Source organism: Brassica oleracea, chromosome C3 (genome assembly GCF_000695525.1).
Source record: "Brassica oleracea var. oleracea cultivar TO1000 chromosome C3, BOL, whole genome shotgun sequence".
Lineage (NCBI taxonomy): Eukaryota > Viridiplantae > Streptophyta > Magnoliopsida > Brassicales > Brassicaceae > Brassica > Brassica oleracea.
This window is the reverse complement of record NC_027750.1, coordinates 5,232,937-5,258,099: the sequence shown is the minus strand read 5'-3', so window position 1 is coordinate 5,258,099 and position 25,163 is coordinate 5,232,937. Positions and strand designations below refer to the sequence as shown.

At 38.4% G+C, this 25,163-nt stretch overlaps 7 protein-coding genes, 2 long non-coding RNA genes and 1 other non-coding gene across 10 annotated transcripts; 6 read left to right on the top strand and 4 right to left on the bottom strand.

Moving 5' to 3' along the window:
• Positions 1–486: 486 nt before the first annotated feature.
• LOC106334474 (ylmG homolog protein 2, chloroplastic) lies at positions 487–1,800 on the top strand. Its single transcript, XM_013772757.1, has 3 exons — positions 487–833; positions 1,060–1,262; positions 1,416–1,800. Exons 1-3 carry the CDS (start codon positions 528–530, stop codon positions 1,660–1,662), a joined length of 756 nt encoding a protein of 251 aa, XP_013628211.1. The 5' UTR covers positions 487–527; the 3' UTR covers positions 1,663–1,800.
• Positions 1,801–1,890: 90 nt separating this feature from the next.
• On the bottom strand, positions 1,891–4,409 carry LOC106334473 (F-box/LRR-repeat protein 2). Its single transcript, XM_013772756.1, has 6 exons — positions 3,613–4,409; positions 3,105–3,538; positions 2,862–3,023; positions 2,698–2,773; positions 2,448–2,603; positions 1,891–2,331 (listed from the first exon to the last, which is right to left on the bottom strand). Exons 1-6 carry the CDS (start codon positions 4,363–4,365, stop codon positions 2,209–2,211), a joined length of 1,704 nt encoding a protein of 567 aa, XP_013628210.1. The 5' UTR covers positions 4,366–4,409; the 3' UTR covers positions 1,891–2,208.
• Positions 4,410–5,027: 618 nt separating this feature from the next.
• Positions 5,028–5,099, top strand: TRNAD-GUC. The gene has a single exon. It is a non-coding gene; the product is annotated as a tRNA-Asp (tRNA).
• An 82-nt stretch (positions 5,100–5,181) lies between these two features.
• LOC106334471 (calmodulin) lies at positions 5,182–6,358 on the top strand. The gene is made up of 2 exons (XM_013772754.1): positions 5,182–5,339; positions 5,868–6,358. Exons 1-2 carry the CDS (start codon positions 5,264–5,266, stop codon positions 6,239–6,241), a joined length of 450 nt encoding a protein of 149 aa, XP_013628208.1. The 5' UTR covers positions 5,182–5,263; the 3' UTR covers positions 6,242–6,358.
• Positions 6,359–6,575: 217 nt separating this feature from the next.
• LOC106334472 (dolichyl-diphosphooligosaccharide--protein glycosyltransferase subunit DAD1) lies at positions 6,576–8,236 on the top strand. The gene is made up of 5 exons (XM_013772755.1): positions 6,576–6,778; positions 6,862–6,909; positions 7,303–7,390; positions 7,480–7,523; positions 7,990–8,236. Exons 1-5 carry the CDS (start codon positions 6,695–6,697, stop codon positions 8,071–8,073), a joined length of 348 nt encoding a protein of 115 aa, XP_013628209.1. The 5' UTR covers positions 6,576–6,694; the 3' UTR covers positions 8,074–8,236.
• A 1,221-nt stretch (positions 8,237–9,457) lies between these two features.
• Positions 9,458–10,120, top strand: LOC106334470. Its single transcript, XR_001268615.1, has 3 exons — positions 9,458–9,729; positions 9,808–9,898; positions 9,995–10,120. It is a non-coding gene; the product is annotated as an uncharacterized LOC106334470 (long non-coding RNA).
• A 692-nt stretch (positions 10,121–10,812) lies between these two features.
• Positions 10,813–11,832, bottom strand: LOC106334469. The gene has a single exon (XM_013772753.1). The coding sequence runs from the start codon at positions 11,719–11,721 to the stop codon at positions 10,813–10,815; it is 909 nt and encodes a 302-aa protein (XP_013628207.1). The 5' UTR covers positions 11,722–11,832.
• An 852-nt stretch (positions 11,833–12,684) lies between these two features.
• Positions 12,685–13,146, top strand: LOC106334468. Its single transcript, XR_001268614.1, has 2 exons — positions 12,685–12,801; positions 12,890–13,146. It is a non-coding gene; the product is annotated as an uncharacterized LOC106334468 (long non-coding RNA).
• Positions 13,147–14,655: 1,509 nt separating this feature from the next.
• LOC106334466 (somatic embryogenesis receptor kinase 2-like) lies at positions 14,656–17,313 on the bottom strand. Its single transcript, XM_013772752.1, has 6 exons — positions 16,992–17,313; positions 16,025–16,096; positions 15,681–15,824; positions 15,422–15,493; positions 15,221–15,292; positions 14,656–15,055 (listed from the first exon to the last, which is right to left on the bottom strand). The coding sequence occupies exons 1-6, from the start codon at positions 17,213–17,215 to the stop codon at positions 14,983–14,985; spliced, it is 657 nt and encodes a 218-aa protein (XP_013628206.1). The 5' UTR covers positions 17,216–17,313; the 3' UTR covers positions 14,656–14,982.
• A 3,774-nt stretch (positions 17,314–21,087) lies between these two features.
• LOC106329721 lies at positions 21,088–21,951 on the bottom strand. The gene is made up of 2 exons (XM_013768375.1): positions 21,533–21,951; positions 21,088–21,400 (listed from the first exon to the last, which is right to left on the bottom strand). Exons 1-2 carry the CDS (start codon positions 21,949–21,951, stop codon positions 21,088–21,090), a joined length of 732 nt encoding a protein of 243 aa, XP_013623829.1.
• Between the last annotated feature and the right edge of the window lie 3,212 nt (positions 21,952–25,163).

The following is a 25,163-nucleotide window of genomic DNA, read 5'->3' as shown; positions in this document are numbered from 1 at the left end:
TAAACCCTAAACCCTTGGGTAAACCCTAAACGCTTAGGTAAACCCTAAACCCTTGGAAAAACACTAAACATTTGGATAAATTCTAAATTATAAATCTTAAACACTAAACTCTAAATCTTAAAAATAAATATATTTTTTTAAATAATCTTTTATTAGAACTATTGTTATTTTTATTTATTTAATTTTTTTTCTTTTATTTTAAAAGCATAATATAATTTGGCAAATTATTTGTTTCCTTAATTAAAAGATAATAGATTTAAAATGACAACTTCTGTTGGTTCGTGAACCCTAGAAAAAGTCCAAATACAATGTAAAATATACAAAACCTTAGACCTTCTGTGCGAACTAGAGGATTAGTATCTAGAATTCTCGAATAGGTAAGACCTTCTGATCGAGGCAGAGGATTAGGGTCTCTCGGACATAGTGATTTTAACAATGCCACGTGTCCACGTTTCATCTGTCTGTATGTACTTTATCTGCTTTCCTTCAGCTTCTCATTGGACGGAAAATCTCAGAGCTCTGCAGCAATGGAGGCGAGTGCGAACGAACCAGCTATGAAAATCCTGAAATCATCTCCGTCAGGACCGATACCGAACTTTTTTGTTTCCCTATCATCGGCATTTACGCAAACACCTCTCGTGCGTCCGAACAAACCCAGTTTGCTACTTCTACCACCAGCCTCAGACTCCGTCAAGTTGATTCAAGACTTCCATCGTTCCCTGGTCTCTGTCACTGAGAAATTCACAGGGTTCTTCCATTTACTCGCCTCTAGAAACCCTTTATTTCAAGAAGCTGTTCGCTTGTCCTCCGAGTTTCGCGGTCTTTGCGACGAGGTAACATCTCTGTTCCCGCTGATGCAAATCGGGAATGTTATATCATTTAGAAATCTTCAGACAACGTTTTGTTATGTCCTAAAGTTGGGATCTTTTTGGGTTCTACTCTTCACTATGTATAAGTATTAGTAAAGTTGAAACTCTGTTTCAGAGGATAAGTAAAGGGTATGTTTTTGTGTGCCTTGCTTCTGGTTAAAGGTGAAAGAGCTTTTTGTTTTCTTTTCAGATTCGTTTGAGAAACACTACAAGGGTGAGTTTTGCGATCGCTAATCATGGGTTTGCAGCGGTTCTGCCTGGAGATTCAGTTGCAGGACTGGTGGTTGCTAACGGGTTGATAAACTTCCTCAACATATATAGCAACGTCCTTGTTGTCCGTCTAGTACTCACCTGGTTCCCTACTGCTCCTCCTGCCATTGTTAGCCCCCTCAGGTAACTGTTTCCCTGCTCCTATTGAGAAATGCCAATCTTGTCAATGAGGAAGTTTCTTTGGGATCAACGCGACTCTTGAATGGTTTGAGGATTGATTAGAGAATCTTGCATTTCTTTTGTTGAATGCTAATTCTGTGTTTACCGCTATAACAGCACTTTATGCGATCCATACTTGAACATCTTCCGGGGAGTCATACCGCCTCTAGGAGGATTGGATTTGTCTCCCATTTTAGCCTTCCTTGTTCTCAACGCCTTCACCAGCAGTGCTATGGCGATTCCTTGTGAGCTCCCTCCAGCTGAAGGAGCGGTTTCTCCATCATCTCTTGAGACTAAGTGGATGAGAAGGAGAAGGTTGACCAGCAACAAGGAAAATAGACCAAGCTCGGCTTCCATGAACTGAACATTTCTCCTCTTTTCTACTCTTCAAATGTGATCTATACCTTTTTAGTCTTTGAATAATAAGATTGGTGTCTCTGATATACACAACTCTTTGTAAGGTTTTTCAAAATTTCAAGGCAATAGATAAAGCTTTTTTCTTCATTAACAACTTTTACCAAGGGTTTAAGCTGAGGCCTTTGCATTTCAAGACGAAAACAAAAAGGATGAGGATGACGATCTACCCACCAAACGAAAAGCATGTGAATCCAGTAAGGATCAAACCTGATCAACCTCTGGTAGCAATACATGGACAAGTCAATGGCCAAACCAAGAAAGATGGTATGGTTAACAATTTAAACAGAAAGAGGAGAGAGAAAGCTTTGTCTGTAGATTTCCACTGGTTCAAAGGAATCTTTTGTTTCTAGTGACCAAACATTAGAAGAAGACACTGTCGACTATTAATCTATTTAGTAGTTTCTTTACTATAAACCTCTGGAGATGTTTTAGTCTAACAATAAAGATGGTTCATGACTGTAGTACTAAACATGGCCAAAACTTGTCTACTCAATCAGAAGCACTTGGCATCTACACTTGGATAAGAGTCATCAGGATGAGCGAATAGTGAAGTCATTTTCAATCCAACGATGCTAACTTCTGATCTTGAAAGATCTTCCAGAAAGTCCTCCTTCACCTACAAAAGTATAATACCACCATTTAAGTGCTTTACACAGTTCATCCCGAGATTGAATTCAACATTAAAAGGCACAAGTGTAGTCTTTATTACAGCCTTATTTACTATGTTCATACCTGCGTCCATCCAAATAGCTTAAGCGATCTAAGTAACGAGCAGCAACTCATGATCTGTCTTAGTTCTTCTTCTGTGAGTTTTCTACACCACGAGAGATCCAAATAATGCAACCTCTTACAATATTTAGCTAGCGAATTAGCAGTTTCTTGGCCGACCTGTTAAAAACACACACACAACAACAACTTTAAACACTTGGGAGAAGCCAGCTTATATCAAGAGCATGATCCTTTTGGTTACTAAAACACTTACATCTCTGACATTGTTTAGGCTGAGGTTGTTAATAGAACCACCACAGACTTCAAGAAACGCGGCTACACCTTCATCACTGTCAAAGGAAGCACATAGAATGGCATTAACAACAGTCTACAAAAGTTATGCTAAAAAGGAAAACAAATTGTGAGACTTTAGAAAACCTGAATCGGTTTCTTGTAAATTTGACTGAGTTCAAAGATCTGCAACCATCTGTAATTTCTTTCAGCGACGCATCAGTCAGATTGTCCAACTCTGAGATGTCAAGAGCTTCCAGGTTTGGACAATATCTCCCAACAGTCCAAAGAGTTCCATCGTTCACCCCTCTGATCACCATACATAAAAGTCAAAAACATTAGCTTCAATGGTCAAAAAGCATCCAATTAGTTCCATGATTCAAAACTTACACGCAAGAAGCTAGAGAAAGATCAGTGAGATTGGATCCCCAGGAAGTACAGAACCCAACAACAACATCATTAATCCCTTCGAGTCCTGCAACCGAGAGAGAGCTCAACTTTTCGAACCTACTCAAGCTGATCCTAAAGACATCACACGGTTTAATCCCTTGGCACCCTCCAATGTTAAGCCCTCTAAGAGTGGAACCAAAGTAATCAGCAAGAATCTTCACAGCTTGGAATGTCAGAAGCGAGCACTCGCAGAGGTTAATAACCCGAAGCAGAGGAGCAGATCTAGAGATCAAAGCCAACGCATTGTCTGTTAAACAGAACGCTCCTTGAAGAGATAGCCTAGCCAACGAAGGGAACCCGTTGGGAGAGCGTTTAAAGAACTCGGTTATAGCGTTCTCCGTCATAGCTCGTCCGCAGAGATCAAGATTCAACACCTAAGAGGATCAAGAACATCAAAAACAATTCCTACAAAAAATTAAAGAACAAAGGGTTTGAAAATTGAAGCTACCTCTAAGCTAACTCTATCACATTCGGATAGGATCTGAGTCAAGTCTTCCTCCTCCAAGTCAACACAATTCTTCACAGAAACCTCAGAGGGAGAATCATCCACAAGAAGCTGCATAAAGGCTTTATCTACTTTGCTCGAATCACTAACAAGACTCGAGATCTTCTTCTTCAAGTGGTCAGGTACTAGGTGCAGAGACTCAATCGCTTCAGAGTTTTCAGCAAGAACTCTCATACACAGCTCCGTAAGCGTAGGAGCCGTCCTATGCCTCGTCATACTCAGCTCAATTCCACCGCATGTAGTAGAACTCGATCTTCCAGAGTATCTCCTCCTCTTCTTGATCGCGTTCTTAGCGTCATCGAATCGGCTCTTCCCTTTGACAACCTCCTCTTCTTCTTCCTCTTCTTCGTCATCGTCTTTGCTTTTGGGAGCTTGATCAGAGTGCAATTCGAGAGCGTAAGCCTTCGCGACTTCGAAAACGTACTGCCTGTGCGCCTCCGCCCTCTGCTCAGCCCACAGCCGCCTCTTCTCAGCTAACTCAGCCTCCTCGCGGATTCGTTGCCTTTCCCGATGCTGGAACATCTCCGCCACGTGGCAGAGCTTATCCAGAGCCACGCAATCGAATAGAGGGAGAAGGGTGGGGGGTTGTTGTTGATTAACGGAATCGGGGTTAACAGGAGGAGAGGCGTCGGGGAGATTGGGTTGATCTTCGGCAGCGTCGGGGAGGATCTCTGGATCTTCGCGAGAAGAAGTCATCGCCCGTCAAGTCTTTTCGGCTTTGCTGAAAGAAAGCGTTTTTTTTTTTTGTGGGAGGGTTAAGGAAAAGGAAAATCGAGAGGGGGTATTTATACTTTTTTGTTTCGATAGATGCGAAGTTGTTCCGACTCTGTGGACCCCTCTACCACTTAATCGACGACCCTTATTGGTTCTTTTTCTCTATTCAATAAAAAGTTTTATATAATTACATATTCTTTTATTTTATTCCTAGGAAAATATAAATAAACATCATTGAAATATATTATGGGCCAAGAAAATTATAGCGAGGGTGCTTAACCAAAACGAGTTTTCCTGATCAGCTTATCAAACAAGTTTCTACCTCTACCTCTAGTATGTCTTTTTTTTTTTTTTTTTTTGATCAACCTTCTAGTATTTCTTTATCCATTAAGTTGATATATTTCTTTATGACTATGTAAAGGTCAACTTGTTTTATTTTCATTATCCAAATTGACATATAGTTTTCCTGATTAGTTCCCTGTCATATTGTGTTTGTATGAAAGCTAATAATCATCTTGGTTAGTTGTGTTATCTTGCTTTTGTAGACTATATTTCTCAGTACTAATGTAGAATTGCAAGTTAAATATTATAAAATATCGGAAAGTCCATTTAAATAAACTTAGAACGTTTGAAAGAACATCAAAGTCGTTGTAGTATAGTGGTAAGTATTCCCGCCTGTCACGCGGGTGACCCGGGTTCGATCTCCGGCAACGGCGTCTATTTTTTTTCGTTATACCAATATAGCGTATCTTCAAAGGCCCAACTATATACATTGGGCTAGGCTTTGACTCACTTTATAAGCTCTTGCAGGGAAACCAGAAAAAAAAAAAGAAAGTAAATCAAACTCTCAGATTTGCGGAAAAGCTTTAGAAAGGAAAAAATGGCGGATCAGCTGACCGATGACCAGATCTCAGAGTTCAAGGAAGCCTTTAGCCTCTTCGATAAGGATGGAGATGGTATTATCTTCTTTCCCCCAGATCCTTCTCGTTTATCTCTCTCCCTAGTCGATCTTTGAGTTCTGGATTTTTTTTTTTTAATTTCTCTGTGCAATCCTTCTTTGTTTTACTTGAATTCGTGAAACGATCTCGTTTCGTGGCATGTAACGATTCATGACTTGATCGGTGTAGGTATCATTCTTAGGGAGACGTGTTTTCAATAGAACGAAAATGGCTAGAGATTTGTTACCATTTAGTGATTTGAGATTCGGACAAGAATATTTTTTTTCTTTTATTACAAGGATACACATATGAGTCTAGGTTTCCTAAGTACAATGCACTAAAAGAAAACATGTAATGTAATAATCACAGAAATAATTAACACTTTTAAAAAACTTTGACAAGATTGAAACTTTTTGTCGGATAAGAGACTGTTCACTTAATAAGAAATGCAATGACATGATATAAACTAGTAGAAAGAGCTTCGATTATTGTATTTGGAAAGTCTTGTTGTCTCTAAAGCTTTATACATTGGGGGTGTGGTTGCAGGTTGCATCACCACCAAGGAGCTGGGAACCGTGATGAGGTCTCTGGGGCAAAACCCAACTGAAGCTGAGCTCCAAGACATGATCAATGAGGTCGATGCAGACGGGAACGGGACCATCGATTTCCCCGAGTTCCTGAACCTGATGGCAAGGAAGATGAAGGACACTGACTCAGAGGAAGAGCTCAAGGAAGCCTTCAGGGTTTTTGATAAAGACCAGAACGGTTTCATCTCTGCGGCAGAGCTTCGACATGTGATGACAAACCTTGGGGAGAAACTAACCGACGAGGAGGTTGATGAGATGATCCGAGAAGCTGATGTTGATGGAGATGGTCAGATCAACTATGATGAATTCGTTAAAGTCATGATGGCTAAGTGATAGAGAGAGTGAGCAAATCTTCTTTCTTATCCTTTGATTTGTTTGCTTTTGGTTAAGCGGCTCTTTATTGTTGTGTGTCATGTATGAACTCGTGTTTTGCTCATCTTTTTTTTTTTTTTTTTCCCCAAATTGAAATCTTATAAATACCAACTTGTTTCCATACAACAAGACAGCCAAGCACGCTGTGTGCTTCACAACCACTACAAAAAATGGGTTAGAGAGAGACTAAATGTTTAGAAACCTAAACGGGTTAAAACCATCTATGTTTCTATGAAACAAACGCTTGTTGAGGATATTAAACAAGGCCCAAACAAGAGTAAGAACGGCCCACTTAGAAAACGACGCCGTGGAGAGAAGAGTGATAAGTCTTCGTGAAGACGGGGGGTAGTAGCTAGTCGAAGGAAGAAGAAAGAGAGATAGATTGGTGTGTTGTAGGTTTGATCATTGAGAAGAATGGTGAAATCGACAAGTAAGGATGCTCAGGATCTATTCCGTTCTCTTCACTCCGCTTATTCTGCTACTCCAACTAATCTGAAGGTTCGCACCATTGTTTTTCTTTTTCTTTTTTTTTGCGAATCCTTTTGAATATTGAATGTTCTTCTTTGTCCTTTATTTGGCAGATCATCGACATGTACGTTGTTTTCGCTGTCTTCACTGCTCTGATTCAGGTACTCTTTAGCCTATTCGAATTATAACTTCTGGATCTGCGATTCTTTAGATGGATCTGTTGTACTATTTCAAGTTTAGATTGTCCCGACATGTTTTTTTTTTCCATGATCAGATATTGTAGGATAGGTAATTGATTTAGATCTAAGAATCTGCTTATGATTAGCAGCCACCTATAACTTTAAGTTGCAATGTAGTAACAAACCATTGTTTGTTGTGCATCAGTCTCTTGTTTCACTTAAACTCGAATGAAAGGGTAAAGTATGATGTATATTCCAATTATCTGAGAGAATGAAACATCTCTTGCGCTTTGTGTCTTGATTAGCAGAGAAAATATCATGGATAAGTGATTTCACTTCTCTCTACTTACCGCATTTTAATCATTCTCTCTACAGGTGGCTTATATGGCTTTGGTGGGATCATTTCCATTCAACTCATTCCTGTCTGGAGTACTCTCTTGTGTCGGGACGGCAGTTCTTGCTGGTAAGTTTTAGCATTTTGGGCAACATAAGAATACATGTCCCTTGAGATTTTTTTGAAACTAACAATCTTTCTCTGTGTTTTGTTTATAGTTTGCCTCCGTATTCAAGTGAACAAAGAAAACAAGGAATTCAAGGTATTTATTTCAGAACAAAATTTTGATGATAATTTCATTTATATATATATATATATATATGACAATCCAAACTCAAACATGTACGCTTAATAAACATATACCTTAGTTACACAGTCGAATTATATAATGAGAAGGTGTTCTCGTTAGTCTAGTGCAAGACAAAATTGTAACAAACCTAGGCGGGATTGTGGCTATGTTTGTGATAGCAGTTTAGGCATTTGGAGAATATTTTAGGGTTTGGGGTTTTGCGGGAGAGTTCGATTCTCGTCAATATGCATTGGTTCTTCTAGGTCTTGTACATCCAGATTGTGAACTTGGGATGGGAATCAATTGGTCTCTTTTCCCAACAGCCAACACAATCAATATTGTCATTATATTCATCATTAGGTTTCTTGCAATGCAATGCATTTCATATAATTATCCAGAGTCACCCACCTCTTGGCTCTTACTTGGAATACTCTTACAGGATTTGGCACCAGAACGAGCATTTGCAGATTTTGTACTCTGCAACTTGGTCCTCCACCTGGTCATCATCAACTTCCTCGGATAGGCTCTCCTCTCCTTTCATGTTATGGAGTTTCTTAGTTGGAATCAGAACTTGTAGTTTTGAGATCATTTTTATATTTTTGTCAAAAGAATCAAACCTTTTCGGCTTTCGAATAAACACTGTTTCGTGCACTAATGGGGACCCTGGACTCGAATTGGTTCGCCTATATCCGGACCAGTCATAGTCTGAGACGTGTCAATAATAACAATCTTCACAGTTGGTGTGGGCGCTGTGCCGTTCAGGGCACACAACAACAAATTCACTGACACTTTTGATAAGAAAAGAGGGAGCCTAAAAATAATTGAAGCTTATCTGCTCGTTTGAAAATATGAATATATGGAAATAGTCCGCTCCGTACAGAGTCCGCTCCATACTTTCCAACAGGTCTGAGGCTCAACAGATATGAGATGTTCTCATAGATCGACGAGACACTGAATCCCAAATGAGGGCACGGGATATTGGAGAGAGCCCAGCATATCTGAGCAAGATGGCAGCTAAACAACACATGGTTCACTCTTCACTGATTCACCCTCAAAGCTACACAACTGACATCTATCATCACATTTTATACCTCTTTCTATTAAGCATACAACAACGGGCAGAGCTTGCGAAAGCGCCTTCCAAATGAAGGTCTTAATTCTTAGGAGCCGTCTGAACCTTCCAAGACTTGGCTTTAAGAACATTGATCAAAGGTAAAGTCTCCATAACTCTTTGAAGCTCTTTGGATTTGTCCTGAGCCGCCAACCAGTATCCAGATTTGACTGAGTAAGCTCCAGATTTGTTGAATTTCCAAACCCAAAAATCTTCTTTAGAAACCACCGGTTGGTTCTTGAGCATGGTCTGAATGTCAGAAGGCACGAAGACCTTCTCCATTGCCTGAAGGTTCCATCTTCTACTCTGAAAATCAATCAGCTCCCTAGATCTCAGATTAACATTGAAAGGTGCAGTTTTTAATCCATGGAGCACGAAGGCCATAACCATACTCTTCATCTTCCAGCCATTTATCAGTCCAAACAGAGATGGAGTTTCCATCACCCACCCTTTTCGGTAAGCCCTTGTCAAATTGGTACTCTATCCTTGTTATTTTTTAATCTCTATTAAAATTGAATAATTAGGAAAAACCTAAAATAATTTAATATTATTAGTGACAATGGCTTTGAAAATATTTGTGTACAGCAAAAATGTATTGTTTTCCTTCCTCAACCTCTGGTTAGCTTTTCTTATCAATCTGGTCTCGGCACAACACCACCAAACATTCTGTCTCGAACCAAATCTGGAGATGATGCATTTGGTTTCTTAGGCATTTCCTTTAAGAACAAGGGTCTTCTTTTTTTAAAAAAAACGAGTTGATGCATTTGGTTTCCCATGCTCTAAATTGAAACGATCTGATTTAGTAATAAAATCTAACCATTTGAAAATATATAGAAAGAGAGAAATAAACTTATTGTACATGAAGGAAGAGGTGAACCGTCGAAGAGATTATTAAAGGTGTTCTCGAATTTCATATTTTGTCTATGTAAACTAAATGTGGTGACGAAGAAGTCAATTAGAGATCAGCGTTCACATACGTAAAAATAAATTAAAAAGAAAAAAAAAACATTCAAATTAGACAAGCGTTAAACGAAAGAAAGAAGCTGGGCAGTGAGTGGATGTAGTGAGGTAAATTTCATCTCAACCTCCTTTTGATGGGTTTTTGGCTCTCGCAAAATGAAATGTAACTCATGTTTCTGATTATAGACCTAACCCTATTATTGCCTGGAAAGTTTGCTCTTGGGGATGCAGCTGGAAACTACAACTATGGTTTGGAGTGTCTCTTTAGGTTTTATAGGTAATACCTTTATCTGTTTTCCATCTATTTAACTGCGGATAAGTTTCTCTAGTTTAAACTTGACCTCACCAATATTGCTTTGCCCTATGTCTTTAGTTATGGTCTGGAGAGGCAATTCGATGAGGAGCTTTACAAGGACTTTGAGCAGCTATCACTTGACTTCTACCACAAGGGAAACTTATATGGCTTGGAGAAATATTGGTAGGGACCTTTTTGTTAAGATTACGGCTAAATAATATGGATTGTGATTCTTCGTGATGTATTGTGATTCTTCTACCACAAGGGAAACTTATATGGCTTGGAGAAATATTGGTAGGGACCTTTTTGCTCTCTGCTCCTGGGGGAAGAGAGCAACCAAGTGAAGCCATCACTCTGATTTTTTTAAGGATATTTTCCTTGGTGTTGTTTTCTTTTCTGCGGCTGTTTTGTATAATTTTTGGGTGTGCAGGATCTCTGGAAGACAATTAGAGCGTTGACTGTAGAGCCGTGCGTTCATCTTCTTGGCTTTTTTTTTGTAAATATAGGGATTTTATTTTCTTATTACTCAATTTTGAAAAACAACACAAAAAGTGAGGTGATTTTAGTCTCTGTAGAAACAATAAGAGATGTTTGTTTCAACTTGAGATTATTATTTACTTATTTAGATAGTACTTTCTGTAGATTTGTGTCATGTTAGCTTATAGTTGTGTTTGCATATGTTGTTTCTGCTAACAATTATGTGCTTCACAAGCAAATGAAAGAATTATTTTGATAGGTTTCTGATACGTTAGACGAAATTATTCAAAAAAAAAAAACGTTTTCACTTCCAACAAATCAAATTTCAATCTTATTCAGAAACATAATAATGAATCAAACAAACTAAAAAAAATATAACAATAATAATAAATCGAACCGAACCAAAGTCTGAAACAACATCACAGCAGGCTTATGTCTTGCGTAACACAATCTTCCGTTATCACTGTAGCTGATGACGTCAGTTTGTTCACTGTTATCTTGCAGTCCACGGTAACGCCCATAGTCCACGTCGTCACGACACCAACCCTAAACCTTATCGGCGCCTTAACTCTCAAGTCAAAGCGCACTTTTCCTGTCTTCTCCGAGTCCTTAAGTTCTTTGCGCGACAAGCTCTTTAACTGGATCCTCGACCCCCTTAGCTTCGTCACCGTCACCGTCACATTTTCAGCCAGCTGCTCAAACGCCGCGAACTCGCCGTCACCTAGCTTGATCCCCTCGTGGAAAATCTCAACCGCGCTTCCTTTCTCGTAGACCAAACCGAGTTTACCGTTAACGTTCTTACACCTCACCTTGATCTTGAACACCGGAGAGATCGGAGACGGTGACGCGAGATTGACCCCGGCGACGGAGACTCCGCTCACGGAGAACCGCGGCTTATGCGGCCGGCAGACTAGTAAAAAGACCCCCACGACGAGTCCTGCGAGCAAGAGGAGAACGAGCAGCGTAGCCAAGGAGTAACAGCAGCATCGGCGGCAAGCTGATCGGTTGTGTTTCTGGCGGGAGAGGTACTCGTAGCGGTGAGCGTTCTCCGGCGGGGGGACACGGTAGATTTGCTCTTTGGGGAGTTGAACGTGGTAAGTCCCTGGTGGTGGTGGCTTTGATCTTCGAGAGTCGATAGAGTATAGGCTCGAAGTGCTATCGACACTGTCTACAGATTGATGATGCCTTGGTGGTCTGCGGCTGCCTATGTCTTTGTCCGTTGTGAATCCGCCGGAGCTTCTGGGGGATCGTTGGATGGTGTCGTTGCTATCAACCGATGGACGTATGTTTTTGTTTCTTGGCCATGGTTGAATGTTATTGTCGGCCATGTGTGTTGTGGTTTTCCTTGATGAAAGATGAAAAGAGGAGAGGAAAAAAAGAGTGATGAAATGGAGAATGAATATTATATTTGGAGAGTAACAAATCGTTTCTGAAATTATGGCGTGATTGCATGAATATTATTGGGGGTTATATGAGGAAATTTATTAATACGTATTTTTGATTAATGGTAATAAGAATATCCCGTACAATTCCCTTTTTTACCACTTTAGAAACTTGGTCAGAGAACCCCAAACGAAAACGAATGGAAAGTAGTTATGAAAATAAATATTGGTCAATCGAAACTTTCCAACAATAAAAATATTTAAGTTGAAATGAACAAGGACAATTTGAGAAACAAAAGATTTGGAGACGCGGAGTATTATGTACGTTATTACAGTGAAAGATAATTATCACACAACTGTATCTTATACAATAAAACAGACTTGCCTCTCTCCTCCTTAAGCCATGTCATCATTTTGCATAGGGGCAAATTTAGACACGTGGCTATCATTCTTAAAAAATTCGATGGGCTTTAGTTCAATCGTTGGTTTCTGGTCTAATCTTCACAAGAGATTATCTAACCTAACCTGAAATCTATCGTTCCCAATTCCCCTTCCCCGGTGAAGAAACGCTCCTCCGTATGGCAATCAATCAACACGACCCACTAATCCCTTCCTCTCCTCCTGACTGTACGTCTAACTCATTCATATAAGCTTAGTACAGAGTATATATATATATATATACCTTCTCTGTTATCTCTCCAAATCCTCAACGTTTTTCTTATTGGTCTAATTGCTACCAGAATGGCAACTTCTCAGCTCCATTTGCCCGACTTGAAGGCAGGCTGTTTCTTAGGTATTTTACCACAGATCTCCTTCTATTCGTTTTCCTGATTATGATTTAGATCATCAATTTGTTTTGTCTTTTTTTTTTTTTTTTGTCAGGAATTTTCAACTTTGTATATTTCACATGTAATAAACCAAGCCGTATAGTCCCCATGACTAATGTTCTAAGACGTTACCTTTCCTGTCTACAGGTACCGTGTGGAACTGTCGTTGTCATACCACGCAAATATTGTATCAGGTCAAGTAAGTCACTTATAAACCTCTCCTAATATTGAAAGTTCGATCAAAACAACTATACATATCAGCCTCGCTTTCTCTGCATACATTGCAGGTAACAGCTAGGGACAGCGCTCCAGTTTTTAAAAATAACGGCCAAATCAACTGACTGGAGACAAATCTTAAAAGGACAGCAACATTGCTAGGAATAGCTATCAAAAAGGTCGACACAAAATACATAGATTGCTTTGTTTTTGAATTAATATCTAAAGAGAAAGAGGTTCATCCTCCCACGTTTCTTAAAACAACAAGAACAAATTCGTTTAGTACACATCTTGGTTCATAGAGTCAAAGCTTTGGTACATGAATTTCTTCAAACTGTTTCTCTTCATAGGTCTTAATTCCACTATCACTTGAAACAACGAGGAAAAAGAACTCGATAGGTCCCAACTAGCAGACTATCTTTCATTTACACATCGTGTTTTAACAGTCACCAGGCTACATGTTTAACATTTGGAACTTTGTATGTCTTCATCAAAAGTATCAAATTCTTAAATTATTCCTGCAAAACATGATAACAAAAAAATTGTTGCAGGGGAAATAATCGAGCTATACTCTCAATTTCATAAAGTAATTGCAAACAATTTGGCCCCAAAGCACATCTCGATTAAATAGATTCATCCATATTCTTTTTATTTCCTTCTTGTCAACTTCCTAAGTTCATCAATTTGATATATTAACTGAAACAAACATATATTATAAAACATCATTTGTTGTTACATAATATATACTAATTATTATTTATGACGTCATTGAAACTATTTATATATTACTTTAAAATATAATGTTTTATAATTTTATCACAATAGATTTGATTTTAAATTGATTTAGCTTGGAGGTAATTGTATCGTGAAAAGTTAGTTACTATAATAATATTAAAATTTGATACTCTTAAAAATAAAAAATATTAGTTTTTAATTTTCTTCAACTATATCAAAACTGAAATGAAAATCAAATAGGAAAAAATATAGGGCAAATCTCCAAAATAGCACATTTCTAAATTTATATCACAAAAATAGCACTCAAAAACTAAAATGACCAAAATAGCATTTTATCTTTTGAAAATTTTAATTTTTTTATTTTTCAAAATTTGAAACCTTATCCCCAAAACCTCATTTCTCAACTCTAAACCCTAAACCCTAAACTCTAAACCCTAAACCCTAAACCCTAAACCCTAAATCCTAAACCTCACCCTTTAACTCTAAACCCTAAGTTTGTGACTTTTGATAAAACATTAAGTGCTATTTTTGTGACTTTTGAACTTGAGTGCTACTTTGGGAACAAAAACTTGATTTAATGCTATTTTTGTCTTTTTCTCAAAAATATAAATCATTATATTTTCCTTAATTTTTAATTTAATAATTTTATTTTTTTGACAAAAAAATAATTGTTAGTGGTCTTTTCAATTCAAGACCAACAAAATTTAATAAAACTTAAAATATAATTTTAGAATAAAAAGATTACATTTATTATTTCCAGTAAAAAATAAAATTTCAAATATTTTATAAAATTAAAATATATTTGAGATAAAATAGTTTTAGTGTAAAATCACCCGCCCGTAGGGCGGGCCAACCCCTAGTTTTAAACTAAAACAAATATAGAATTTAAACAAAATTAAATCAAATCGAGTATAAATATATTTTACCATAAATGCAATATAGCTAAGCTTGGTAAATATCGCGACTTGAAGAATGATGTAAGTACACTGTGTACTCGTCCGTACACAAATAGAATTTAATAAATCGTAGTTTATAAACCAAACATCACTTGTGGTGATGGTGGAATGGAACTGAACGTAGTAATTATCAAGTAAAAAGCACCTAAATCAATAGTTTTTTTTTTTTGCTTTATATGATAGAAGTCACAGATCATACACACATATGTTAATGCAAACAAGGCAAAGAACTTGATACCAAAACCAATGTTACTTCTCAGTGTCACACACGATCATTACATTACAGCAACCACAGTCTTTGGGCTGGTCAGTCTCAACTGAGACAGATGACTACTGATTCTGACTCTCTTTTTTTTCAGCTAGGACATATATATACTTATTACATAATAGTAGATGTGATATTTGATGAAGTGGTGAAATGTTCTTACAAGGCCACCCCACCATTTCTTGTGTTTCAGATGTTACCAGTCCCCTCAGTTGCAATTGGTGTCGTAGCTTGCAAGACCAATTAGTTCCGGCCCCTCCAATCTCGAGTTGTTCTCAAAGCTAGCATATGCAACATCAACATTCAATATGGCATATCCGTAACAAGAACGGGTTAGAAGTGCAAAGACGATTTGGTTTCACTCAACCCTCATGGGAAAAAGCATAATATGAATGAGAAATTTCTTGGCCAAGTGAAAAAAAAAAAAAAAGAGGTTACAAACTTACTTCTGCAAAGGAATGTGTTCAAAAGGTCCACCTGTTGGGATGGTTCCACACAAATCATTGCTTGACACATCACTGAGGAAAATGATGACCACAGAAGATATGTTTTTAGGTAACAGCATAGTAGGAAGGGGTTTAAAGACTAGTGCTTCAGAGAATAGTAACAGAGATTCTAGCAAACAAGCAAAAGAAAGCTGAACTTACACAACTTTGAGGCTTGGGATTTTGGTGAGTTCTCTAGGGATTGGACCAGTCAATTGGTTGTCATTGAGTCGTCTGCAACATTAATCAGTTTTCATTAGAGAGGTAGGGTGAGAAGAATCAGGTATTGAGTCACTTAGCAATAAAATTTTGGGATATAGATCAGAACTAGTTTCTTTACTCAGTATATAATTTGCAACTATCAATAAAATGAGTATTATACTATTCGGTGTGTCCATGTCAGAATGTTAAAACAACTTACAGAAAGACCAGAGACTTCAGTTTCCCCAAAGAAGTAGGAATCTTCCCAGTAAGACTGTTGTTATAAAGATCCAAGCTGATGAGGCTCTTCAGGTTTCCAAGTTCAGTAGGTATAGTTCCTTGGATGTTGTTTTTGTACAGCTCCCTGTGTCAATCATAAGACAAGTAAAAAAAAAAAAGTAAATATACATTGTCTATTACATAACCAAATCTCATAGTGGGGGGTGCTTTAGCTGCACTTTATGGGACGTTACTTTATTTCCACTATCTAGTTTAATTACAGCTAGTACTGGAGAAAAGTTAAAATTCTCGAAAAGTAAAAAGCCAAAAGATGTGATAACTTACAAATACTGGAGATGCTCGAGCTTCCCAAGCTCAGGTGCAAGATGTCCAGAAAGGTTTGAATTACCCAAATCCCTGGTAAATGAAAGAGAGTGTAGAATCAGAGATACACTTTAAGAGCAATATACCAATCTTTATATCTAAGAAAAAAAAAAGAGACAAATAAGATTACAAGAGATAGATATTAGTTGCTGTTGATCCACTAAGAGATAACTAGATGTAATCAAGTACAACGAATCCAAGATTCTTCTAAAAGCGCGAGAACACACAAAGTTGGGAACAACAAAGCATTGAGCAAATCATGAGTTGTACAAGCAAAATTATTGAACTGCTTAGTAGGAGTGTAACTATTGAGGATTCTTTCGAGACTTTTAAGGAATCCAATGACTTGAGAGTTCAACACTGTACAAAAGATGGGAGCTTTAGATTTACCCCTTTTCATACTGGAAAGTTGAACAAGAAAGTGTTTTTATTTTTTTGTTCTAAGCAGCCGTACCACATCTTACATAGTTACACAAAGACAAAAGGAAACGCCAATCATGAAAAGATAAACTAAATCCACATTAGACTTGACAACAGGTAGGGAGCAAAATAACAACTAGTGAAGCAATTTTCAATCACTTATGTTCACACAAAATCGTACTATTACCAGCATTTTTTGTTTGTTTGTTTTTTGGAGAATGTCCATAAGAATCATTCTTAGCTCTTCTCAAAGTTTATAAGCTTTAAAAAGTAACAACAAGTCAAGTACGGTCAAAGTTTATCTTGCATCTTCCCCAATGACTAAATACAAAAACCCACAAACAGTTTCGATTAAAAGGTATGAAACATGTGACTCTTAAGACCACCACGTTAAAAGCTCAGACATAAAAGATAAAAGCTTTATAGGTGAAACTCAATCAACTTTGGACCAAACAGGAGCTAAGAACAGGGAGAGATAGATAGATAGAGAGAGAGAGAGGATCCTTACACGCGAGTGACACGGCTGTCTTGGTTACAGGTGACATGGAACCAGGTGCAGGGGTTAACAAGAGTGGGATCCCAGCTCTGGAGAACATGGTCTGGGTCCGATAAGCTCCGGCGTAGAGCGTAGAGAGCATCTCCGTCGGAGTTTGCCTCCACCAGGTGAATCAGAGCTAAGGTTAGAGTCAGAGAAGCTGCGAGAAACTCCCACTGAAAGTTTCTGGACGCCATGTGAGCTATTATTGACAAGGAAACTGAATTAGGGTTTCGTTCCCCCCTTTTACTCTTTCGTTGAAGAAAACGATTATGCGATTGGGTGTTGTGGGGAAACAACGACGAAGACACTAAACTAGTCTTGCTTTTTGTCTTTTTTTTTTTTAATAATATTTTAAAATTTCTGTCTTCTTTTAAATTGCTATTTATTTTATTTTTAAATTCCGTTGCAGTGAACGTACAAAACATTCCAAGAGATAAAATACAGAACTCACTCTGTAAAAGGGGGAAGTCTTGCAACTTTATTATTTTTTTGTTTGAAAAATGTCTTTGAAAAAAAAAGTAGTACTTTGTAAAGTAACTACGTTGGTCAAAGAAGAAAAGAGTGTGTTGTTTTGGCGTTGGTCAAAGATTTGAAACTAGAGTGTTCACGCTAGGCTTGGATCGGGTATCCGGACAATTTTAAGGTAATTTTACTATCCTTATCCGGATCCGAGGTTCTCGGATATCCGGGTATCAGATATCCTCCTAAAAATTGTAATATCCGGCGGATATCCGGATCCGGATTTGGATCTTTAAAATAAATAAAAAATAATATTAATATATATATATATAAAATATTAATAATAATTTAAAATATATATATATATATAATATCTTTAATTATTTCTATGTATAATATTACAAAATTTACATAAAATTTATATATATTATTATAAAAATGAAAATATATTAAATAAAATTAATTTTTATATATAGATATTACTAGTTTTGAAATATTTATTAATAAAACTTTCGGATCCGGATATCCGGACTTAAAAATTAAGATATCCGGATCCGGATCCGGCTTTGACGGATCCAACATTTTACTATCCGGATCCGGATTCGACCCCTCCGGATATCCGGATTTTCGATCGGATCCGGATCGAATCTCGGATCGAATCCGGATTTCGGATAAAAGTCCTAGTTCACGCGGAAACAAACACTGTTTTCTTTTGTGCGCACACACTATTCTTGTGATGTGTACTCATTTGAATCTGAATATATTGTGATGGTGATTACTCACTATTGGTGTGGTTTGGTTGGTACAAACGCTTTTTTATCATTCATTCGATGGAATGTGAGTCTTGTGCACTAACGAACAAAAATAAAAGAGTTGTTGAGTGCAAGCAACTTGAGATTTTAGATATTAAGTAAAGTCAATGATATTCGATTCTATTGAGATGGAATCTGATACGACAAACCACATACTAACACTTGAATGTCGGAATAATCAGCAACTCCACTCCACTTGGTCCTATTAAACAACTAAGGGGGGTAATGGTGGATGACCAAATAAAATGGGTAGAAATTGTCTTTTCACCTGAAATTGAACTCTAAGGTGAATATTTGAACAATTTCTTTATAATATTAAAGTCTTGAAGGTTATGATCAGGATGCGAACGATGGTTCTTCTCTAAGTGGCCAATGAGATCTCAACTGTTGAAAAACAGTCTTACGTGGTTTGGGATTTGTTTATGGAAAACCGGGAACCAGTAATCGATATCTTGACTAAAACGGTTAATCAAACCTGTAAAGCTGAGTGTGACGGACTTTTGGCGGGATGGACTTTTAGCTGGCCAAGCCCAAAATCGTTATGAACATCCTTCAAACCATCTTCTTGTTTCTTGGGGAGGAAAAAATCTTTAGAATATGGTTTAAGGGTTTGACAAATGATATGCAATTGATTTTGCCCAAAAAAATAGTTTCCTTCATTCACTCACGTTCCCTCGCTGCTCTCTATCTCCCATCATTACTCCACATACAAGCGTTTTCAAATTCCCTCCATCAGTCAGTTGGTATGTTTAGAAACAAACATGACATGTTCATTGTTCCGTCTCACTAACAAAAGCTGCCAGTTAATTTTTTTCATTTTAATCAATGATTTTGTGTATCTTTTGTTTATTTGATATCATAAAATCACTACTGACTACATGATGAACATGAATTTAAATTTGTTACTGCTGAAATGTATATATGTTTTATAATTAAAATGTTGTGTTATTTTACTAAAATTTTGTTCAACAAAACCAGAATAATTTTTTTGCAAAAAAACATGTTTACTTTAAAGTGTATTTTCTCTTTAATTCCGTTGGAACCAACCAATAGCTCAAAACTAAGATTTGAAGTGGTATCAAGGGGATTCAACAATTTTTCTATAGGATATATAATTTTTTGGAGTTTTTTTAACTAAAATTGTTTGGAGTTGAAGTCGGAGAAAATGAACTAGATCTGTACTATTTTTGTTAACTTGAATGTTAATCGCATGATGAGGAATCACCATCCTCTCATTGTTGACTAACTACATTAGCAGGAAGGACGAGGCTCTGCCACAAGTTTTGGTAAAAAATATACTCTTACTGCTTCCCCTTGAATCTCTGCTTCGATTCAGACTTGTGTGCAGTGACATAGGTGAAATATCATCTCAAGAAAGCTTCATCTACATGCATCTGAATAAGTCAGAACCTCGTGTTCTTTTGATTGACTTCAATGCGCCTATGGTGAGAGTGGCTAATGTCAAGTCACTATCCGCGATGTATTTGGAGATTCCAACTTCAGTTGGAGTTAAGCGTTTCAGTGGGGGCGGTGTGATTCTTTGCGATGGACTGCTCCTAAGCTGGACTACGGCCAGCCTAAAGGGTATACATGTTTGAAATCCATGTTCATAATTCTCTGTACTGATAACACTGAGTAGTGAAATTACCTTCATGAATACTTTTGGAATTGAGTTTACTAAAAGAGGGAAGTATATTTTGTTGAGGATACATGAGGTCAGAGAAAAAAAAAAGAAATGTGGAGATGTTTTCCAGTGGTTCTTGGAATATCATTTGTAATCTTGTTGATTGGTACATCATTTCTTCTCGTGATGGTCTTTCACTTGGAAACAATATGGTATGGCTTGCACGTGAGAAAGTATCAACAACTGACTTCATCGTCTCATTTCACTTCAAATCCGAGTCTTTCACAAAGTTATACGACTCACCGGTGGGTAGTTATCTAAATGGTATAACTTCAGTCAATATCTACAAGTCAGAGTCAGAGAGATTATCATATATGCACCAAGGCACAAGAGATACAAAGCTGAGAATTTGGGTCTCTTCCCCCGGCCCGAGGCTAATGGTCTGGTTGAGTGGTAGCCGTTGTTTACTGTTGACACATCTACCATCCTGGTTATAAGGAATTTTAACTTCACTTCTGTGCCTTTTCATCTCATAGATGGAGAAGGTTTCATCAATGTGACGCTCAAGGATGATGATCGCCCCGGACGCAGATACAACATGTACAAAATCGGCAAAGAGGGGATAGTTAACATTTTAGTTTGCATGCATTTGCTCATCACGAGACATCATCTATTACATGTCTTAATTATACAGTTAAACGTGACCCCCACGGTGAATGATTCGTTTTGGCTTCGTTTTTTCCATGTGTGATTTTATAATATGGGTTCAACTCTGGTTTTGGTGCAAATATACTCAAACATTTCTTTATTATGCTTTGTTTTTTGCATATAAGAGAAGATGGACAAGGGTCAAAAAAGGATTAGTCCTTTTGTTTGAAAAATCGTCAATCAATTTGGTTTTAACTATAACCCAATTTGGTTTTATTTTTTTGAAAAAAATGCCTTCATATTAAACAACAAAAGAAAATAAAATAATACAAACCCATAGGTTTAAGTTTGTTATGGGTCGAGCCCAGTCATAAAGAAAACACATATCATCAGAACTACAAACCCATTAAACAAAGAGGCCCAGTGGTGAGAAGAAGAGAGTTGGATGGTTACAATTGAGCGATGGAGTGTCGAGAAAGAACAGAGTTGAGGCGATCACGATATGTCTTCTTCCCTTTTCTTTTCACGAGGGGAGAAACCACAGTTGAGTCATCGCCGATGATGCCCTTGGATTTGCATTTCGAAAGCTCTGCAGTATGTTCCTAATCTGCTTGTCTATCGTTGAGAAGACAGTCTCTGGAGTTTTGAAGAGTTGTTGGTGTAGTCTGGTGTTTCGCTCAGTCCAGATCCAGTAAACGGTAGCCTGAAGCGCCAGTAGAATTAGTCGGCGAGAGTCTCGATCCCTCGGTAGTCTTTGAAGTTGAAGGATAATATCTTCCCACACGGTGAGAGGTTGGAGCTGACAACGATGAGCTATCCTTCTCCAAACATCGGCGCTAAATCCACACTAAAAAAACAGGTGATTCCTAGACTCTGGATGAGTATTACATAGTAAGAAGAGAGGATCCACATTTAATCCCCATATATTGAGTCGATCTCTTGTAGGGCAACGATCCAGCATGACTAACCAAGAGAGGAAGCTATGCCTCGGGATTCCATAGGAGATCCAGATTACTTTAGCCCATGGTACCATTTGTTGAACACCTTTCAGGTAATCATACATCTCGCCTGTCTTATATCTCATCCGTGTTTTTCCCTCTATCATCCATTCATAGTGATCCTCCTGATCTGAAAGAGTTACCATTGTTAAATGAATCTGCAGAGCAAGCTGAGCATCAGTCCTAGCGAACGGCAAATTCCAGGATCCTCCAATAAAGAGAGACGCAACAGTTGCCATCTTCGGTATGCCTAGTCGGGAAGTTCCTGCATCTAGAGCCGTGTATAGCTTCCCAAGAGGAGTCCAGTTATCGAACCAAAACCGAGTACTTTGACCATTGCCTATTCGCCTTTTAAGCAACGGGTAAATCAACTCCCTAGCCTTTATCATCTTGTTCACTAACCAGGAGTGTTTAGTACTAGTGCTTTTTGTCCACTAGTTAGAGACATCACCTTTGAGTATTACCTCTTTAAACCAGCAGACCCAGACCGAGTTAGGACAAAAGAAGATCATCCAAACTAGCTTTAAGATGCACGCCAGATTCCATTTGTGAAGGTCCTTAATTCCCAAACCACCCTGATCCTTGGTGAGAGTTACTGTCTCCCAACTCACTCTAGCTGTATGATGTCCTTCAATGTTCCCATTCCACAAAAATTGACCACACAACGAATTTATTTTGTTGATGCAGAATTTCGGCAGAATAAAGCTCGAGCACCAGAAAGTGGAGACGCCAGATATTACAGTTTTTATCAGCAACAGTCTACCAACGAAAGAGAGAGCTTTTGCTGACCAAGATGATAGACGCTGTTTGATCTGCTGAAGAAGAGGTTCACAATTCTCCAAGTTCAGCTTCTTTGTGCATAGAGGTACTCCTAGATAACGCATTGGTAGGCTACCACGAGGCATTCATGTCGAGGCTTGAATTGTGGAGACTTCTTCCTCAGTAAGTCCAGACGCAAAGAAGCTTGATTTTTGCATGCTCACCGCTAGACCTGATCTTTTTTCAAACTCATGCAGGATCTTAAGTACTCTCTGGACCGATTCAATAGACCCATCAATAAAAATAAACAAGTCATCCGCAAACGGCAGATGTGTCAGTTTCGTCATCTGACATTGATGATGATAAGATAAGTACCCTGATCTCGCTTCTTCATCCAGCATCAGTGACAAGTAATTCATAGCAATTACAAACAGGTAAGGAGAGAGTGGATCTCCTTGCCTAAGACCTCGTTTCCCTTTGAAAAAACCATTCACCGTTCTGTTGTATCCTACCATAAATGATGTCGTGCAAATGCAGGTCCTCAGCAGTCGAGTGAAGGGAGCAGGCAGGTCTAGGCTAGCCAGAGCTGAGAGGAGGAAATCCCAAGATAGCGTATCAAACGCCTTTGCAATGTCGACCTTTATAGTAATCTTCTTAGATCCCCTGTTCTTGTGATAGCCATTAACCAACTCACTAGCCAGCACTGTGTTTTCTACCAGTAATCTCCCCTCAACAAAAGCTGTTTGATTAGGCATGATTAGTTGTTGGAGTATAGGCTTTAGACGACGAACCAGAAGCCAAGAAATGACTTTATAGATTGTATTCAGGCACGAAATCGGTCGATAGTCCGAGATTTTTGTTGCTCCAGTGAATTTTGGGACCAAGGATAAGATTGTTGAGTTTGTTGTTTTTGGCAGGAAACCAGAATTGAAGAACTGTTGTATTGAAGTGATACATTCCAAGCCCAACACAGACCATGACGCTTTGAAAAAACCAGAGGTGAGTCCATCAGGCCCCGACACTTTATTGGGGTTGAGTGAGAACATGAGCTTTGTAATTTCTTCCACTGTAGGCATCAGAAGTATGGAGGCTTGATGTTGAAGACTACATCTGAAAGGAGTCAAACTATGAAACCATTCCGAAGGAGAGCTCCATAGGGGAGGAAGGAAGTCAGGTCCTAAGACTGCTTTGAAGTGAGAAATGGCATGGAAGCTCATCTCTAGAGGATCAGTGATCGTGGCGCCTGATACCAGCAGAAAGGAACGAATGGCATTTAGCCTGGCTCTGACTTGACAAACTCGATGGAAGTAAGTAGTATTGAGATCACTCTCCCTAAGCCAAGTTATTCGAGATTTTTGTTGAAAGTAACATTCTTCAATAAGTCTCAGGAATTGCCATTTCTCATTCAGCTCATGTTCCGCAGCAAAAGTAGTGGTTGTAGGATCCTCTAGGGCATGTACCTGCGCAAGTTGTAACAAACGGTGAGCATCAATAACTTTCTGCTGAATATTGGAATAATTTTCTTTGTTTAAGTTTTTGAGACTCCTTTTAATATTTTTGAGCTTCCAACACAGAGACGCTAGGTCAGTGGAGACATTTCCGGCGAGCAACCATGCATCAGTAATAACCTCCAGAAAGCTCGGATGTTTGGTTAGGTAGTTTTGGAAGCGAAAGGGTTGGGTACCGGCTCGGGGAAGGGAGAAGACTAGGTCAGTAAAGCAAGGGGTATGGTCTGAGGGAGCTGGGGGAAGGAAAGTAGCAGTAGCACCAGGGAAAGAGATAAGGAATTCACTATTGATCAAACATCTATCAAGCTTTTTTGCAACTGGAGTAAGATCTCGTTTGTTTGTCCACGTATGAACAAGCTCATAATACCGTAGATCAAACACTCCAAGCTGAGTTAAGACATCGCGAAACTGGAACATCTGGGAAGCATGAGTGAGATGGTTGAAAGCAGAGTGTTCATGGCAGTGTAGAATTTGATTAAAATCTCCTCCGATCACCCACGGTTTTGAATCATACACAAGACTACTTTTCACATTCAGAAGCTCCACCCAGAGGTCAGTTCTCTCCTCATAAGTGTTAGCAGCGTATATAGCAGAGTAGATAAAAGATGGACATGTAGGTAGCTCGACTTCACAGGTTATCATTTGTTTAGACTGGGATATAACACTGACTTTTGTTGGGTCCTTCCAGATTAGAACAATACGACCATCCTCATCCAATTTGGTTTTATTACATATGCTTTGTGGCACCTTGGCGCACTTGTGTTTTGTTTGCGTAGCACCTTAATGCACATTGGTGTGTTCTGTTATCACTCTTTTTGTTTCTTGGATTTGCATTTAGAACGAAGGAAGTTTATGATGCATGAGTTGTTTTGTTTTGTGGTGTGATTCAAAGTTGAGTTCATGTCACTTGTTATCTGGGCCGGTGGAAGATGACTGGACAAGTGAGATTTTGATTGTCGAACAGAGATAAAGAGCAGTACAACACAAATCTCTGACTGGTGATATGTGAATCACTATTGACTTTTTATCAGACAATCCCACCGTATTTTAAGAAGCATATCCGAAAGAGTTTACGATGTTGACTATACATCACTCGAATGGGAGCTGTTTATGGGAGGTGATGTGTTGGGAGAAGGAGACTAAGAAAACAATCTGCTTAACATCAGGATGGACAAAACTAGCACATAGTACCCTTTAGAGATCGGTGACAAGTGCACCTTCCACCTCGTCAAAGGCCAGAGAGGAGATCACTGATTGTTGACAAAGTCTGTGATCTGAATGTGAACTTTGAGGATTGATGGAGACTTAAAAATCAAAGAGGGAGGGGGGGGGGG